The sequence below is a fragment of the Rutidosis leptorrhynchoides genome, chromosome 11 (assembly GCF_046630445.1).
Source record: "Rutidosis leptorrhynchoides isolate AG116_Rl617_1_P2 chromosome 11, CSIRO_AGI_Rlap_v1, whole genome shotgun sequence".
Lineage (NCBI taxonomy): Eukaryota > Viridiplantae > Streptophyta > Magnoliopsida > Asterales > Asteraceae > Rutidosis > Rutidosis leptorrhynchoides.
In genome coordinates this window covers 392861468-392879865 of record NC_092343.1, presented here as the reverse complement: position 1 = coordinate 392879865, position 18398 = coordinate 392861468, and the positions used below count along the sequence as shown (strand labels likewise).

Here is an 18398-nt window from a genome sequence, read left to right as displayed (position 1 = left end):
ACTGGTTAAGGGAAGTGGAACAAGCATTGAAAGCTTGGCAATGTGAACCAGAATTGAGGGTGACTTATGCCAGTCGACTGTTAAAGAATCGAGCTATGGTTTGGTGGGATGCGATCGCTGCTCCATTGTCAGAAGAGCAACTTAATCAGGTTCCTTGGGATTAATTTGCAGCTAAGGTACAAAATCAATATTGTACCTCATTTGATATCAATCGATTGAAGCAAGAGTTCATGCAAATGACGATGACTGAAGACATGACAGTCGATGAAGCATTTGAGCAGTTTACGGGCAAGTTAAGGTTCATGCATCATTGGATACCTGAAGAACAATCCAAAGTGCAACGCTTTGTAGAAATTTTGCGACCTGAGTATCGCACGATTGCAAGGATTGCTACTACTTTTTCACAAGCGCATATGTTGGCAAAGGTAACTAAAAGTGATATTAAGGCGACAAGAAGTGTGAAAACCGAAAGTGTGCCGCAAGTGAAACCAGCGGCAAGTCAGTATAGCCAGCAATCAAAGAAATGAGAGAATGAGAGAATGTATATCCAGCAAGCAAAGGCTACTACTTTTTTACACCATGTCTTCTGACTGCTTGACACTGATCCACCTTCACTCCCAAAAGGGCAATCTAGCCAGGGTGGATCAGTGTCAAGCAGTCAGAAGACATTGTGTAGAATGTGTAAGTCTTCGCATAGTGGGCAGTGTTCAACATTAACGAAATGGTGTTTGCGTTGTGGTATAGTGGGACATGAGCCTGAAGATTGTTCATTTAGGAATAGTGTGTGTTAGAACTGTCATAAAGAGGGTCACATATTTGCAGATTGTCCAGCTGTAAGAAAGAGTTATTCCGGGGTGGGGTCTGGCTGAGGGGTACGTGCTGTGTCAGCTGGGGATCATCTGCATCCTCTGTGGGGTAGAATCGCAAGAATCCTCCACCACCTGAAGCTATAGCCTTTCAGATGTCAGTAGATGCTACCACTGCTACTGACGATGCAATCATCGCTATGTTCTTAGTAAATTCTGTGTCGGCTCGTGTACTATTTGACTGTGGAGCAAATCGCTCGTTTGTGTCAACTACATTTTGTACTAAGTTAAATGTGCCTGTTATTGTAACAAATGAACCCTTAAGTGTCGAAGTGGGTGACGGTAGAAATGTTCGAGTCACAAAGTTTGTGTCTAGAATTACTATTGACATAAAGGGTAGTCTTTTCCCTGTGACTTTCCTAGTGATGCCTATACCAAGCTTTGATGTAGTGCTAGACATGAATTGGCTTAGTGACCATAAGGCCAGTATTAAGTGCGATAGGAAAGTTATTTCTTTTCTGGTGGCCGGTGGGAAATAGGTAGTGGCTCGTGGTGATCGCGGCGGGTTCCGTTGTCCATTATTGTCAATGATGAAAGCTCAGAAATCTTTGGCCAAGGGATGTGATTCTTTCTTTGCTTATGTGATCGATGTAAAGAAGGAAAAGAAAGTAGTATCTAATATTCCTGTGGTGTCTGAATATCCAGAAGTGTTCCCAGATGAATTTCCAGGCTTACCGCCGATCAGGGAAGTTGAATATAAGATCTAGTTAGTGCCAGGGGATACGCCGGTTGTTAAAGCTCTGTATAGATTAGCTCCTTCAGAATTCATGAAATGATGTCCCAAATTCAAGAACTGTTGGACCGCGGGTTCATTCGTCCGAGTTCTTCGTCGTGGAGTGCACCAGTGTTATTCGTGAAAAAGAAAGATGGTACGCTCCAAATGTGTATAGATTATCGTGAACTAAATAAAAGAACAGTGAAGAATAAGTATCCGCTTCCGAGGATAGATGACTTATTTGATCAGCTTCAAGGAGCTTCGTTCTTTTCGAAAATAGATCTACGTTCGGGATATCACCAGGTTCGTGTTACTGAATATGACATTCCTAAGACTGCATTTCGTACTCGTTATGGTCATTATGAGTTCTTAGTGATGTCGTTTGGTTAACCAACGCTCCAGCAATTTTTATGGATCTCATGAATAGGATGTGTAAACTGGTTTACGCTCCAGCAATTTTCATGGATCTCATGAATAGGATGTGTAAACTGGTTTTGGATAAGTTTGTTATCGTGTTAATTGATGACATCTTAGTGTACTCCAAAACCAAATCCGAGCATGCTGAGCATTTAAGACAAGTGTTAGAACTCTTAAGACGTGAACAATTGTATGCAAAATTTTCCAAGTGTGAATTCTGATTATGTGAAGTTTAATTTTTGGGTCATATTATCTGTGCAGAAGGTATAAAAGTGGATTTGTCTAGAATTGAAGCTGTGATGAATTGGAATTCATCAAAGAATCTAACTAAAATCAAGAGTTTTCTAGGATTGGCCGGTTACTACCGACGATTTATTAAAGATTTTTCAAAAATTGCAAGTTCTTTGACAAAGTTAACTAGAAAGGATGTATCTTTTCAGTGGGGATAATGAACAGGAAACTGTGTTTCAGACTTTGAAAAGTTTATTATGTCAAGCACAAGTGTTAGCCTTACCTGAGGGTTCCGAAGACTTCGTTGTGTATTGCGAAGTGTCTTTATCCGGTTTGGGCTGTGTATTAATGCAAAGAGATCATGTGATTTCGTATGCATCTCGACAGTTAAAACCAAGTGAAAAGAATTATCCAGCACATACCTAGAAATGGCTGCAGCAGTGTTCGCGTTAAAGTTATGGAGACATTATCTTTATGGTACGCATTGTGTTATCTGCACCAATCATAAAAGTTTACAGTATATCTTTTCACAGAAAGAGATTAACATGTGCCAGAGACGGTGGCAAGAACTAATTAAGGATTACGACTGTGAGATCAGATATCATCCTGGCAAGGCAAACGTCGTGGCTGATGCGTTAAGTCGTAAGAAACCCGTTGATAATGTAAAGTTTATGCGAATTGAGATTGTGTCTGATTTAGCGGATCGACTAAAGATAACTCAACTCGAAGCATTACAAGATAGATATTTGAAATATGAGTTAATGGTGAAAAGAAAAGAAGAATTGATGAATGATTCTCGAGGATTAAAGACTTATCGTGAACGATTTTAGGTGTCGTTACTTGGAGGATTGAGGGATTTGATCTTAAATGAAGCACATAAATCGAGATTATTTGTGCATCCTAGTAGTACAAAAATGTACCATGATCTGAAAGTGTTATATTGGTGGCCAACTATGAAAGCAGACATCACGCAATACGTGGAAAAGTGTCATATTTGCGCCTAAGTGAAAGCAGAACACCAGAAACTGTATGGGTCTTTGCGTCAATTAGAGGTTCCAGAGTGGAAATGAGAACATATCACCTTGGATTTTGTGACAAAACTAAGCAGAAACCAGAAAGGAAATGACATGATTTGGGTAATAGTGGACCGTTTAACCAAAAGTGCGCATTTTCTAGCTACTAGTGAAACAACTTCGTTGATAAAATTAGCTCAGTTGTACATGAATGAAATAGTATCGCAACATGGGATACCATTTTCTATTATGTCAGATAGAGATTCCCGATTTGTGTCTAGTTTCTGGAATAGTCTGCTAGAAAATTTGGGTACTCATGTCAACCTTAGTACAGCCTATCATCCTCAGACTGACGGTCAAAGTGAACGAACTATTCAGACTTTAGAGGATATGCTAAGGGCTTGTGTGTTAGAATATGGTGGATCGTAGGATTATCATCTACCATTGGTCGAATTTGCATACAACAACTCCTATCATTCGAGTATAGGCATGCCGCCTTATGAAATGTTGTATGGTAGAAAGTGTAGAACTCCATCGTGTTGGTTGGAGGCAGGTGAGAAATAGTTTGTGTGAAGACCCAGAAATTTCCGACCAAATTTAAACTTAATCTTTATATGTAACCGACACGATAAGCAAAGCTTGTAATGTTGAGTCTCAAAAATTTTGAAACTATGTTTATATATTCAATTGACCTTTGACTGCTCTCGACGATTCACGAACAATTACTTGTAAATAGATACGTATATATTTAAATATATGTGTATATATATATATATATATATATATATATATATATATATATATATATATATATATATATGAATAATAATTTGAAATATATTATATTAAAATTAACTATGTAAAATAAAATAATATATAATAATTATTTACAACATATATATATATATATATATATATATATATATATATATATATATATATATATATATATATATATATATATATATAAGTATATTGAATAAATTTATATAGTTTCGAATTCATTTAGTAAATGATAGGAGTACTCGTTATCATTCAATGATTATTTAAACAAGTTAAATTCCAACTTATGTGATTTTAAAAATAAACGGAGTTATTAAATATATATATATATATATATATTTAGAATCTATTTAATTAATTTTAAAAATATTTAATTGGGATTGAGCTATGTCAAAATTTTATGGTTAATATTAAACAAGTCTAAAGACGAACTTAGGTGAATTTAAAAGTTAACTTTAGTCCATAACTTAAACTAGGTAAAATATAGGATTAATAATTATATTTTTACTATGTCCAGTTAAATTATGGTACTCTGTACATATCACTTGGAACTTAAAACCAATAATAGACGAATTTATTTTTTTTTACTAGGTTTCAATCAGCTAATGACCAGAATAGATAAAAGAACTTAATTTAAAAAATGTGAAGATTTTCTAAAGACTTTTATCCGTAAGTGTTTAGAAAAGGAATACAAAATAATACCACTATTATTAGATTATTAGTTGTCGACAGACCCTTAATCATGGATACCGATATTTCCTTTAATTTATAAGGAACACGTTTTTTATTTATTTATTAAATAATCAATTCTTTTAAAAAGTGATAATCATTCAATGGAGTACATTGTTTTGTTGTTTCTTACAATCCAATTATATGGATATACATTCATAGTTGTTGAACCACCTTCACTCCCAAATGATTACCTTCAACACCCTTTCACTATATCCATCGTCTCTCTCATTCTCTCTTCTATTCTTAACCGAGAACCACACAACCGCCACTCCACCGGTTATCACCTCCATCTTCAAACAAACAAAATGCCATTTTGGTTCCTCGCTCAATCAAACGAACAACCTTGTCACACTTCTGCAACTCAAAACCTAACACCCACAACACACCATCAATCGTAATATACTATTTCTGTTAGATGTCAATACATCACCACCACCTAAGGTATATCTGCTACTACTTGATTGTTTTTATATCAAGATCAAACCACCCCACTAACAACAATGTTTACTACTACTTCCATTCGCGTCTTCTATTCCAAACATCTCAAACACCTTCTTGTATGAGACATACTTTGGTTTTGCAGCGGTTTGAAGACAAAAGCATCATCCATATATCCCTGCATATTTTTTTTTCTTTCTTTTCCTTTGTTATGTCGACTATATCCAAAATACAAACACCACTACCTTATCACCTCAGTCGCCATCCACAATCTATCTGTTTTGCTGAAAACAACCATCATCTCACCACAACAATCACCATTCTCTTCATTAACCAAAAATCAATCATCACCTTCACACCACTACAAAACCCGTTTATATTTTTTTCCTGCAACCATTGAACCACTTTCAACCATCACCGTAAACCATCATAATAAACCTACTGCTACTCGCTGCTATAACTATAACTTCTTCTGGTTCCAGTCTAACAATAAAGAAGATGAGGTGAATGAGAAAGATAATGATAGGTCACAGTTTAAACTTGTCAATACGGGTATACTAAATATTAATATTCATTCTATTATAAATTTCCAAGTCAATTGATATGCAAGTGGAAATTAAAATATACATAGTGGCTGACATTTTTTTTATTTCTATGGAACATTTAATTTGTGTGGTGGGACAAAGAAGAAACCCACCTATTTTTTTTATATAATCATGAAAATTAAAAAACAAGAATTATACATAATATAAAAAGATCTGTGAAGTAATTAGAAAATAAAGATGATGATGAATGAGTTGTTAATACGCGCGATATAAATAAACGAAAGAGGTGGATGGCAATTTTGATAATGATTATGATGATGATTGTATGATGGCATACCAGGACGAAGGATACTGTGATGTTATATACTTTTTGAAATGTATTTCTGTTTCTAATTCCACACAGCTCGAAAACCTCAGTCATCAAATTCAAAACCCACAAATATTACTTACGGAATGGGCCGTATTCTTTTTCTTTTAGATTTACAACATGGGCCGACTAATATCAACCAATCTATCACCTTGGGCCGATGATCTTTCTATCATTAGGCCATTATTTGTTAGCTGTGCCAAAAACCTTGTTGGGCCACGTTTCCTTTAAACCGTGATCCAGCTTCACTTTCCTGTTGAATAACAAATAATGAGGCTACGATTAAAGGAGATGATGTACGTTGATGATGGAGTATGATTATGATCATGGTAACGATTGTATAATAAGGATAATGATGATCCTCGTGATATTGATTATAGTTACTAGATGGTGATAATGAGATTATAATGGTTATGATGATCATAATGAGTCACAATGGTGATACACGATTATGATTCACTATGTTGTGATGATCGAAAATAAGGATGATGAATAAGTAAATGGGTTTTAAAAAGAAAATTGAATTATGAGTTAAAACAATTTAGATCCGTATTATATTAGGAAATCACAAGTGGTGTAATGCTTAAGGATGATATTGGGTTAGCGGGATGTCGCGGGTTCAAACCCGGACTTGGGCATTTTTAAGGGCTACTTCTGTGAGGTAGTTATTTATTTATCTATTTACTTATTATTATTATTATCTTATTATTATTATCATTATCATTATTATTATCAGTATTATTATTATCATTATTATTATTATTATTATTATTATTATTATTATTATTATTATTATTATTATTACTATTATTACTATTATTATTATTATTATTATTATTATTATTATTATTATTATTATTATTATTATTATTATTATTATTATTATTATTATTATTATTATTATTATTATTATTATTATTATTATTATTATTTACCTAAGAAATATTAGATACGTAAAAATATATTTGATACATAATATATTAATATTACATAAAAATTATAGAATAAAGAATTAACACTAATTATATAAATATTTACATATAACAAATTATTGATTTTCAACATAATACTAATCACATATATATATAAAACTATATAAATATTAATTATTTTAAATGATTATACAAACTAAATATAAGATATATAATTTAAGATATAATATATATATATTTGTTCGACTACAATTATGCGTGTTAATATATATAAATGATATAGGTTCGTGAATTCAAGGCCAACCCTGCATTGTTCATTGTCGTCATATGTATTTTTACTACAAAATACAGTATTGTGAGTTTTATTTGGCTTTTTACCCTTTATATTTTTGGGCTGAGAATACATGCGCAATTTTTATAAATGTTTTACGAAATAGACACAAGTAATTGAAACTACATTATATGGGTGAATGATCGAAGCCGAATATGCCCCTTTTGCTTGGTAACCTAAGAATTAGTAAACCGATCTACTAATTGACGTGAATCCTAAAGATAGATCTATTGGGCCTAACGATCCCCATCCGTTGGAGCGGATGCTTTAGTACTTCGATGTTATTTTATTATGTCCGAAGGCTTTCCCGGAATGATAGGGGATATTCTTATATGCATCTTGTTAATGTCGGTTACCAGGTGTTCACCATATGAATGATTATTTTTGTCTCTATGCATGGGACTTATATTTATGAGAAATGAAAATCTTGTGGTCTATTAAAATGATGGAAATAAATGTTTATAATAAACTAATGAACTCACCAACCTTTTGGTTGACACTTGAAAGCATGTTTATTCTCAGGTATGAAAGAAATCTTCCGCTGTGCATTTGCTCATATTAGAGATATTACTTGGAGTCATTCATGACATATTTCAAAAGACGTTGCATTCGAGTAATCGAGTTCATCAAGATTATTATTAAGTCGATTATAGTTGGATATATTATGAAATGGTATGCATGCCATCAACTTTTGATGTATTGAAAGTTTGTCTTTTAAAAACGAATGCAATGTTTGTAAAATGTATCATATAGAGGTCAAGTACCTAGCGATGTAACCAAATGTAATGTATTCATCCAGATGGATTAGGACGGGTCCTTTCAGTTTGCAGGTCCAGAAATTGAGCAACATACTGCAGAAAAAGTGGCTATCGCACGTGAAAAGCTGAAAGCTGCTAGAGATCGACAAAAGATGTATGCAGATCCTCATCGACGACCAGTGACATTTACCTTACGTGAACGTGTGTATTTCAAAGTGTCACCGTGGAAGGGTGTAATTCGGTTCGGAAAATGAGGAAAATTAGCTCCAAGGTACATTGGTCCTTTTAGAATTCGTCAAGTGTTAAACGATCAAACCGTAGTGTTAGATCTTCCTCCAGAGTTAGGAGGTATTCATGATACCTTCAACGTGTGTTATCTCCGCAAGTGTAAAGTAGACGACGATGTTGGGATTTAACAAGTTACAATATGCTTAAAACCTTTTAAGAATCAAATAAAAGCGGAAGCATGTTCATATTATCATTCAAAACTTGTTAATCTTTAACCAATTAAAGTTAAACCCCAAGTAGGATCAAGTTGTGATATATACTTACAAACTACAAGCAAGTAAGGAGGTTATACCTATTCCAAGCTAGGTAATGAATGATGAAGATGATGATGTTGAATGGAGCTCCAAAAGAATGAAACCTCAAGTAGATATACCCCAAACTTGTGCACCAACACCTTGCTTTTGGTTAGGATTTGTTTGGCACTTGAAATAGCTTGCAAAAAAATGAAATGAACTCTTCTTGGTACCAAGAACCCCACGGCAGAATACAGCAGAAATGGAGAGAGTTTTGCAGTTTTTTTGCTTATGCTTTGATGTGTAAATGCATGCCTTGGTGGTCTCCAACAATGCATTGGTTAATATGCATCTTGAATTGAAGTAACCAAGTAAAATACTTGTCAAAATGGCATGCTTACTCCACAACCAATGCCACTTGCAAGTATTAAATAAAATGGTCTTCTTTTATAAAATTTGATTTTATTAAATACATTTTATAAAACCTCCATTTTATTTATTATGTGTACATCATTTATAAAACCTATTTTATAAAAAATGTAACATAATTTATTAATTATTTAACCTATAAATAATTAAATCCATATTATATAAATTATTCCATAATTTATATATATATATGTACACATCAAGTAATATTTCAGAAAACCATTTTTCTTAAGGTTCAAGTGTCGCGTATTCAATTAACGATCCAATCGCTAAGATCAAATACGAATAAGGTGTCGGTAACTTTGTTATTGGGTATGACCCGACTTGGATCATAACATGTTAGCCACATTAAAATTTAATATGTCTCTCGGGCATACGAAAAACCTTCAATCTCCCACTTGCACGAGAAACATAAGAAATTAATGCAAGCGATGGATACCACCTAACGACCGTCCATCACCCCCAACATGTTATGACTTTGTGCCATTCAATAACATCATCCCTTTCGAGTTCCCATCTCAAATATGAATAGGTGAATCTTTCATAATATCCTTTCGTCCTAGATGTCATGTTAAATCCAAGAGATACAGAGTGATCACTCTCTTTTAGATTTAACTTTATCAGGCCTTAGACATCTGACTCTTAACGAATAAGAGGGACAAATTCCATCTTGACTACATACGTCCTAAATACGTACCTTGCATTATGCCTGAGCTCTTCCTTGTGAACTACCATATTTCAGAATAGCGAAGGAAAGAATCAAGGCACGATACTCGGTAGATATCCAAACCCAATATGTATCTCAGGTCAGAGGATACAATGATATTCGCCTTTACTCAAGATTACATGTGATCAACCACTAAGGCTCCATTTAGTAAATCTTGAGGGCGGGTCTTCCAATATTTGTATCCCACAAATATCTATGAACCTTGGTTGCAACCTTGCCCCACATTCATCTCGTGAATGTATACCAATCCAAGTTCATAATAGTCTAAACCTCACACTTGTTCCCACAAATGTGATCGACTACGGAATTTAGAATAATTACTTATTCATGGATAAAATATGCAAAATAGTAACTTAACTCAAAATAAATAAATTAAACCATAATTATATTAATGAGTTTGAACAATTTTGTTCCGTTACAATACTTAAAACAGATCATGACCAATCATTAGAATATCGAAGTCCTAATGCACTAACATGCCCTTGATGTTTTGCACCATGTAAGAGCTTCGTGAGTGGATCCGCTATATTTAGATCTGTGTGAACTTTGCGAATACATATCTTTCCTTTTTCAACTTCATCCCTTATGTAGTTGAATCTCCGCTCAATGTGACGGGTCTTTTGATGAGCACGAGGTTCCTTGATTTGAGCAATCGCACCCTCGTTGTCACAAAAGATCTCAAGAGGGTCCTGAATGGAAGGGACTACTCCTAAGTCGTCGATGAATTTCTTCATCCATGCAGCTTCCTGAGCTGCCAATGATGCGGCGATGTACTCCTACTCTGTAGTGGATAGAGCAACAACATCCTGTTTTAAACTCTTCCAAGAGACCGTACCTCCATTTAATGTGAAGACATAACCGGATTGTGATCGAGAATCATCACGATCAGTTTGGAAACTCGCATCCACGTAACCTTTTACAGCGAGTTCCTCCTCACCAGACCCATATATCAGAAACATATCCTTAGTCCTCCTAAGGTATTTCAATATACTTTTAACAGCAATCTAATGACTGTTTCCTGGGTTATTCTGGTATCTACTTGTCAGGCTAAGAGCGCATGACACATCCGGTCTAGTGCATATCATTGCATACATGATTGACCCAATGGCAGAAGCATATGGGACTTTCTTCATTCTCTCCTGTTCATCTTTCGTGGTGGGGCACTGAGATGAACTGAGAAGTGTTCCCTTTTGAATAGGTACCAAACCTTTCTTAGAGTTCTCCATCTTGAACCTTTTCAAGATCTTTTCAATGTATGCACTTTGATTTAAACCTATCAGTTTCTTGGATCTATCCCTGTAGATCCCAATCCCTAAAACGTATTGTGCTTCTCCAAGATCCTTAATGGAGAAGCATTTGCTTAACCAAGTTTTAACACCTTGCATTGCCGGAATATTATTTCCAAATAACAATATATCATCCACATATAGTACAAGGAACATGATAGTGCTCCCACTAGCTTTCTTGTATACACAAGCTTCATCACCATTTTTAATGAAGCCAAATTTCTTGCCCTCCTCATTAAAACGATGATTCCACATTCTAGATGCTTGTTTCAATCCGTAGATTGACTTCTTTAACTTGCATACCTTTTTAGGATATTTCGGATCAACAAAACCCTCAGGCTGAACCATATAGACATCTTCCTCAAGATGTCCGTTTAGGAAGGCGGTCTTGACATCCATTTGCCATATTTCATAATCATAATGAGCAGCAATGGCAAGTAATATCCTAATAGACTTTAGCATCGCCACAGGCGAAAAAGTTTCATCATAGTCAACCCCTTGAGTTTGGGTGAAACCTTTTGCTACAAGTCTAGCTTTATATGTATCCAAGTTTCCATGTATGTCGGTTTTCATCTTGAAAAGCCATTTACAATCAACTAGCCTTGAGCCAGTAGGTTGTTCAACAAGTTCCCAAACTTGGTTGTCATACATGGATTGCATCTCAGCGTTCATGGCTTCCTGCCATTTATCCTTATCAATCCTTGATAAAGCATCTTGGTAGTTTGTTGGTTCATCCAAATCAACCACATGACAACCATCCATGAGAAACCCATATCTCTTGGGAGGATTACTAATCCTACCAGATCTGCGAACGTCTTGTGTATTTTGATCATCCATTTGATCACTCTCAACATTTTCATGTTGAGTGCTAGTGTCAATCAATTGTGTATCATCTACTTGATCTTGATCCTCTTCAAGATCTATCTTCCTTTCACTATTTCCTTCCATTAGGAACTTAGTTTCAAGGAATTCCGCCTTCCGAGCAACAAATACATTCTGCTCGGATGGATCATAGAAATAATATCCCATATCATTCTTGGGATATCCTATGAAGATACACTTCGTGGATCGAGCATTCAACTTATTAGGGACGTAACGCTTAGGGTAAGCTTCACATCCCCATACCTTTAAGTATGATAGAGATGGAGGTTTTCCAAACCACATCTCATGAGGTGTTCGTTCCACCCTTTTGGTTGGGGCCATATTTAAAATACGAGCCGCGGAGCATAGACAATAACCCCAAAATGATAGAGGTAACGAGCTTCTAGCCATCATAGATCGAACCATATCCATTAGGGTTCGGTTCCTCCTTTCGGAAACTCCATTCAGTTGGGGTGTTCCAGGAGGAGTGAGTTGTGAGATAATCCCACAACTTCTAAGATGATCTTGGAAGGCATCGCTTAGGTATTCACCTCCTCTATCGGTACGCAGTACCTTGATTGTCTTGTTGAGTTGATTTTGTACTTCGTTTTGATATTCTTTGAATGCATCAAAAGTTTCATCCTTATGCCTTAACAAGTAGACATATCCGAAACGACTGAAGTCATCAATGAATGTAACAAAGTATCTTTCACCATTCCTAGTCATGGGCTTAAAGGGTCCACACACATCCGAATGTATTAATCCCAATAAATCTTTAGCCCTTTCATAGGTCCCTTTGAAAGGTGCTTTAGTCATTTTGCCTTGTAAACAAGATTCACATACATCAAACGAGTCCATCTCATTTGATTTTAAAAGTCCATTCTTTTGAAGTGTATGCATTCGGTTCTTGTTTATGTGACCAAGGCGACAATGCCATAAGTAGGAATCACTCAAATCCCTTTTGAGTTTCTTGGTGCTTGTATGGTACATTGAGCTATAAGATGATGTGTCATCATGAACCAATTCATAAATTCCATTTGAAGGCGAAGCCTTGAAATAGAATACATTATCTGAACAAACATGGATATCATCATTAATAAAATTAACATTAAAACCATATTGTTTCAAACGGGAAACAGAAATAATGTTTCGACACAAGTCGGGTGCATACAAAACATCATTCAAAATAAGTTCCATGCCACTTGGAAGTTTTAACACAAAGTCTCCTTGAGCTTTCACTTGCACTTTAGCTCCATTCCCCATGAAGAGACTTGATGTTCCTGTTTGCTTGTTACTTCTTTTGAACCCCTGCAAAGAATTGCAAATGTGAGTTCCACATCCAGTGTCTAATACCCTTGTATTAGAAGAAGTAATACTAAGCTCTATATATACCATATATATATTACCTGAGGATTGCCCCGCATCTCTCTTTTCCTTCAACTCCTTAAGGTAGACCGGACAGTTTCGTTTCCAATGACCCATCTCAACTCCTTCAACATGGGTCTTCCTTGGGGTTTGCCTTTTCCGCAACCTTTTGCTTTTTGTTCTTGTTCTTGGTTGGGGTAACCATCTTCACCTTTCCCTTGCCTTGATAGGCGGGTCCTTTTCTCTTAGCCACCTTAGGCTTAGAGGTGTTGTTACCTTTTGACCCGCCATCATTGATCATTAGCACGGGTGAAGCCCTTTTACCCATGCTTGTTTCGGCCGTCCTTAACATGCCATGAAGCTCACCGATGGTCTTATCCATCCCATTCATATTGTAATTAATTACAAATTGGTCAAACCTCTTTGACAAGGAATTTAGGATAAGATCAGTGGCTAGCTCATTGGAAATGTTGAGGTTAAGACGGTTTGCGCGATCAATGAGGCTTTTCATTTTGAGGACATAGGAGGAGACGGATTGGGTGTCATCCATACGACATGCATGTAGCGCTCGAACCGTTTCGAAGCGCTCGACACGTGCTTGTTGAAGGAACATCTCCTTCAATTGCATTATCATGTCATATGCACTATGATATTTGAAATCCTTTTGGAGTTCCGGTATCATAGTCCCAAGCATTAGGAAACCAACTTGCACCGAATCGGCACAATATTTGTCATAGTAAGCCATGCCCTCCGTATCATCCATGTCGGGTTGATCGGGAATGGGGTCCTCCAACACATACGCTTTATCCTCGAGTTTGAGGACAATCCTAAGATTACGGAACCAATCCATAAAGTTCGTATGGTTGAGTTTGTCTTTCTCAAGGAGAGACCTTAACGATAGGTTGTTTAGGTTAAGTGGTGCGTTTTGCATGTTGTTGTTGTTGTTAGCGGCCATCTACAAAATTAACAAAGTTCATTTAAGTATTGATTTCAAATTTAATAAACAATACCCTTTTATATTATAATTGTCTTATTAAATATTAGAATCCAACGGTAAATCAAATTTCGGTTAGGTGACCTTTATCCCGTTATTTGATTTAGCTAGGTAGTCATTTATATGACAATTGCAATCCTTTTGCAACTTCTAAATCATGGGATCATGCAATCCTTTTGCATGGCATATTTATCCCATCAACGCCTATTTGTTCCTCATGCTTCGGTGACCCTAAGTTCATGATTCCCAAATCAAGTCGTCCTACTTGTGTAAACATGTAAAACTAACATGCAAGTGGTTAGGTGACCTTTATCCCACAAGCATGTGAATTTTACCTTAACCATATTAGTTTGCTTATAACGGTTAGGTGACCTTTATCCCATTATGAGTTCCCTAATATTTTTAAGTGTCACACAAAAGGATGGCGTTTAACTTGTTAATAAGGGATTTTAAGTTTTCATTATTTCTAGTTTAAGAAAACTTTTATGCCATACACCAACATGCATTTAGTGTATGGTACATATGAAAATCCATTTTCATGTTATGTAATAAAGCCAATTCATTACTTTGATATAAACCATTTTATATGTGTTTCAATAACCAATTATTCTAATCCTTTTAGTGTGCTTAATGACCATTTATTAATGTCCTTTTGCCATTTTAATTTAACCATTTAAATTGTCGTTTCGCATGTCATTTATAATGTCTAATTTAACCAATTAAATTGCCATTTTGCTTGTTGTTAATTTGTGATTTACTTGTAGTAATCAAACATACAATCTATAATCAAATAAATAAACAACCACGCATGCAAAACAATATGTTCACAATCAAGCCAATTTGGTAGACATTTGTTTAGCCGAAAACAAATGTCACCGGTAAAGGGGTTATTACACAAAGTAGGAGATTTCAAATCTCCCACTTAATCTTGCATCTTCCTTGTCTTTATCTTGCATCTTCATTTTTACAAAAAATATATCCTAATACATTTTTCTAAAAAATGAAAATACAACCTAATCTATTTTACATACCAAATATAAAATAAATTACATAACCAAATGAATTATTACATGCCAAATGAATAAATATTATTACAAACCAATTGAATAAATATAAATCAACCATGCATGCAACCAAACACAAGGTCAAGGCTTAGATTGTGAACTTTAACATACAACCAAGTATGAACCAAATAGAAGAACCAAAACCCATTTTTGGAACTCCATAAATTCGGCCATATAATAAACCCACCCAAAACCATAATTTTTTGCATTTTACAATCATGCATGTACATAAAATGCAAAATATATAGTGAGTTTAATAACAATCTCGAAGCATATTTCAACAACTTCGGCTCTAGATACCATTGTTGGGATTTAACAAGTTACAATATGCTTAAAACCTTTTAAGAATCAAATAAAAGCGGAAGCATGTTCATATTATCATTCAAAACTTGTTAATCTTTAACCAATTAAAGTTAAACCCCAAGTAGGATCAAGTTGTGATATATACTTACAAACTACAAGCAAGTAAGGAGGTTATACCTATTCCAAGCTAGGTAATGAATGATGAAGATGATGATGTTGAATGGAGCTCCAAAAGAATGAAACCTCAAGTAGATATACCTCAAACTTGTGCACCAACACCTTGCTTTTGGTTAGGATTTGTTTGGCACTTGAAATAGCTTGCAAAAAAATGAAATGAACTCTCCTTGGTACCAAGAACCCCACGGCAGAATACAGTAGAAATGGAGAGAGTTTTGCAGTTTTTTTGCTTATGCTTTGATGTGTAAATGCATGCCTTGGTGGTCTCCAACAATGCATTGGTTAATATGCATCTTGAATTGAAGTAACCAAGTAAAAGACTTGTCAAAATGGCATGCTTACTCCACAACCAATGCCACTTGCAAGTATTAAATAAAATGGTCTTCTTTTATAAAATTTGATTTTATTAAATACATTTTATAAAACCTCCATTTTATTTATTATGTGTACATCATTTATAAAACCTATTTTATAAAAAATGTAACATAATTTATTAATTATTTAACCTATAAATAATTAAATCCATATTATATAAATTATTCCATAATTTATATATATATATGTACACATCAAGTAATATTTCAGAAAACCATTTTTCTTAAGGTTCAAGTGTCGCGTATTCAATTAACGATCCAATCGCTAAGATCAAATACGAATAAGGTGTCGGTAAGTTTGTTATTGGGTATGACCCGACTTGGATCATAACATGTTAGCCACATTAAAATTTAATATGTCTCTCGGGCATACGAAAAACCTTCAGACGAAAGTCATATTCTTCCTCTACAAGATCTGAAAGTAGATTCTAGTAAGAAATTGGTGGAAGAACCAGTGAGAATTGTCGACAGAAAAGTGACTAAGTTGCGCAAGAAACAGATTTCAATGGTCCTTGTGGAATGGAAGCATAGTTTAGGCACCAATCTGACATGGGAGACTGAGGAGTTAATGCCTCTAGATACCCTCATCTGTTTAACCGTGACCAGATTCTGAGGATAGAATCTTCATAAGGGGGTAGATTTGTAACAGCCTAGCTTTGGGCCTAGTAGGTAATGACCTATTGGCCCTTCAGTGCTAATATAGTGATTTTAATAATTATGTGTTTTATGATTATTGTGTATGGGATAATGTGCATTTTGTGACAAGGGTCACAGAACATATTTCCTTTTGTGAATTGGACTTAAAATGAATAAGTTATTAAGGATTTCGTATTTCAGATTACTGGTAAATACCCGTGTAAGACACGGAGTATGATTCTTCAAAGTGAAGAAACCCTTGTTGGGTTAAAAACCCCTGCTACTTATCCTTATTTCCACTTTTGGAAATTAAAACACCTACACACATATACTTGCCAAACCCTAAATTCCTAATCCCAAATCTTGTGTTCTTGATCTCGTTTTTAAGCTAAATATCATTCCTCGTGATTTCAGTAACATCATAAGGTATTTTACAAGCGATTTCATGTTCTATTTCGAGTTAAAATCAATGATTTTCTTAGTTTTTATGTCAAAGTGGGTTTTGAATCAAAACTTGTATTTGAAGTGTTGTTTATGACAAATTGATATTAGTAAATGTTTGTATATGAGTAATATATGTTTTTCAAGTGATTTGTAGTGTCAAAATAGTGCAAAAATGAGATTTGGGGCTCAAAATGACGAAAACAGAGACCTGATTATGATGAGCAGCTCCCGTACGGTTGCAGGATGCATCCGTACGGTTACGGGGTATATTTGGGCCATTTTTTGTGCAACCGGGTGTAGTGACCCGAACTTTTCCATATTTATATATATTAATTGAGATTGATATTTACATGACTAAATGTTTCCAATGTATTAAGCAATCAAACTTGTTAAGACTTGATTAAATGAAATAAGTTTCATATAGACAATTGATCACCCAAGTTGATCGGCGATTCACGAACGTTACAAATTTGTAAAAACTACATGTTGTGGTATATATAGACATATATATATGGTTGACCTGAGATTATGATGAGTAATTATCTCACTAAGTATATTAACAATGTGTGATATACATAAGAAATGAGATTACTAAGTTAAGAAACTCGAAATGATATATATAACGATTATCGTTATGATAACGTCTACTAAATACATATGTATCATATTAAGATATTGATATACTGTATTTAACATGATAAAATGATATATAAATATATCATTAAGTGTGTTAACAATGAACTACATATGTAAAAACAAGACTACTAACTCAAGAATTACGAAATGAGACTTATATGTAACGATTATCGTTGTAACGATATTTTATTGTATATATCATATTAAGAGATATTCATACATCATAATATCATGATAACATAATAATTTAACATCTCATTTTATATAATAAACATTGGGTTAACAACATTAATTGAGATCGTTAACTTATAGGTTTCAAAACAACACTTACATGTAACGACTAACGAAGACTTAACGACTCCATTAGAATGTATATACATGTTGTGTTTTGATATGTATTCTTACACTTTTGAAAGACTTCAAGACACATATCAAAGTACTTCTACTTAACAA

General features: G+C 34.6%; 1 protein-coding gene across 1 annotated transcript; it reads left to right on the top strand.

Annotated features, from left to right (window-relative positions):
• Positions 1 to 579: 579 nt before the first annotated feature.
• On the top strand, positions 580 to 1573 carry LOC139876072 (uncharacterized). Its single transcript, XM_071863374.1, has 4 exons — positions 580 to 681; positions 745 to 807; positions 920 to 1288; positions 1346 to 1573. Exons 1-4 carry the CDS (start codon positions 580 to 582, stop codon positions 1571 to 1573), a joined length of 762 nt encoding a protein of 253 aa, XP_071719475.1.
• The last annotated feature ends 16825 nt before the right edge of the window (positions 1574 to 18398 follow it).

Excerpts from the sequence above, each read along its gene's own strand:
- LOC139876072 (XM_071863374.1), top strand. The coding sequence starts at position 580 with ATGTCTTCTGACTGCTTGACACTGATCCACCTTCACTCCCAAAAGGGC. Across the intron at positions 808-919 it reads TTAGAACTGTCATAAAGAGG|AATCGCAAGAATCCTCCACC; the intron begins GTCACATATTTG and ends TCTGTGGGGTAG. Across the intron at positions 1,289-1,345 it reads ATTGGCTTAGTGACCATAAG|GTAGTGGCTCGTGGTGATCG; the intron begins GCCAGTATTAAG and ends GGTGGGAAATAG.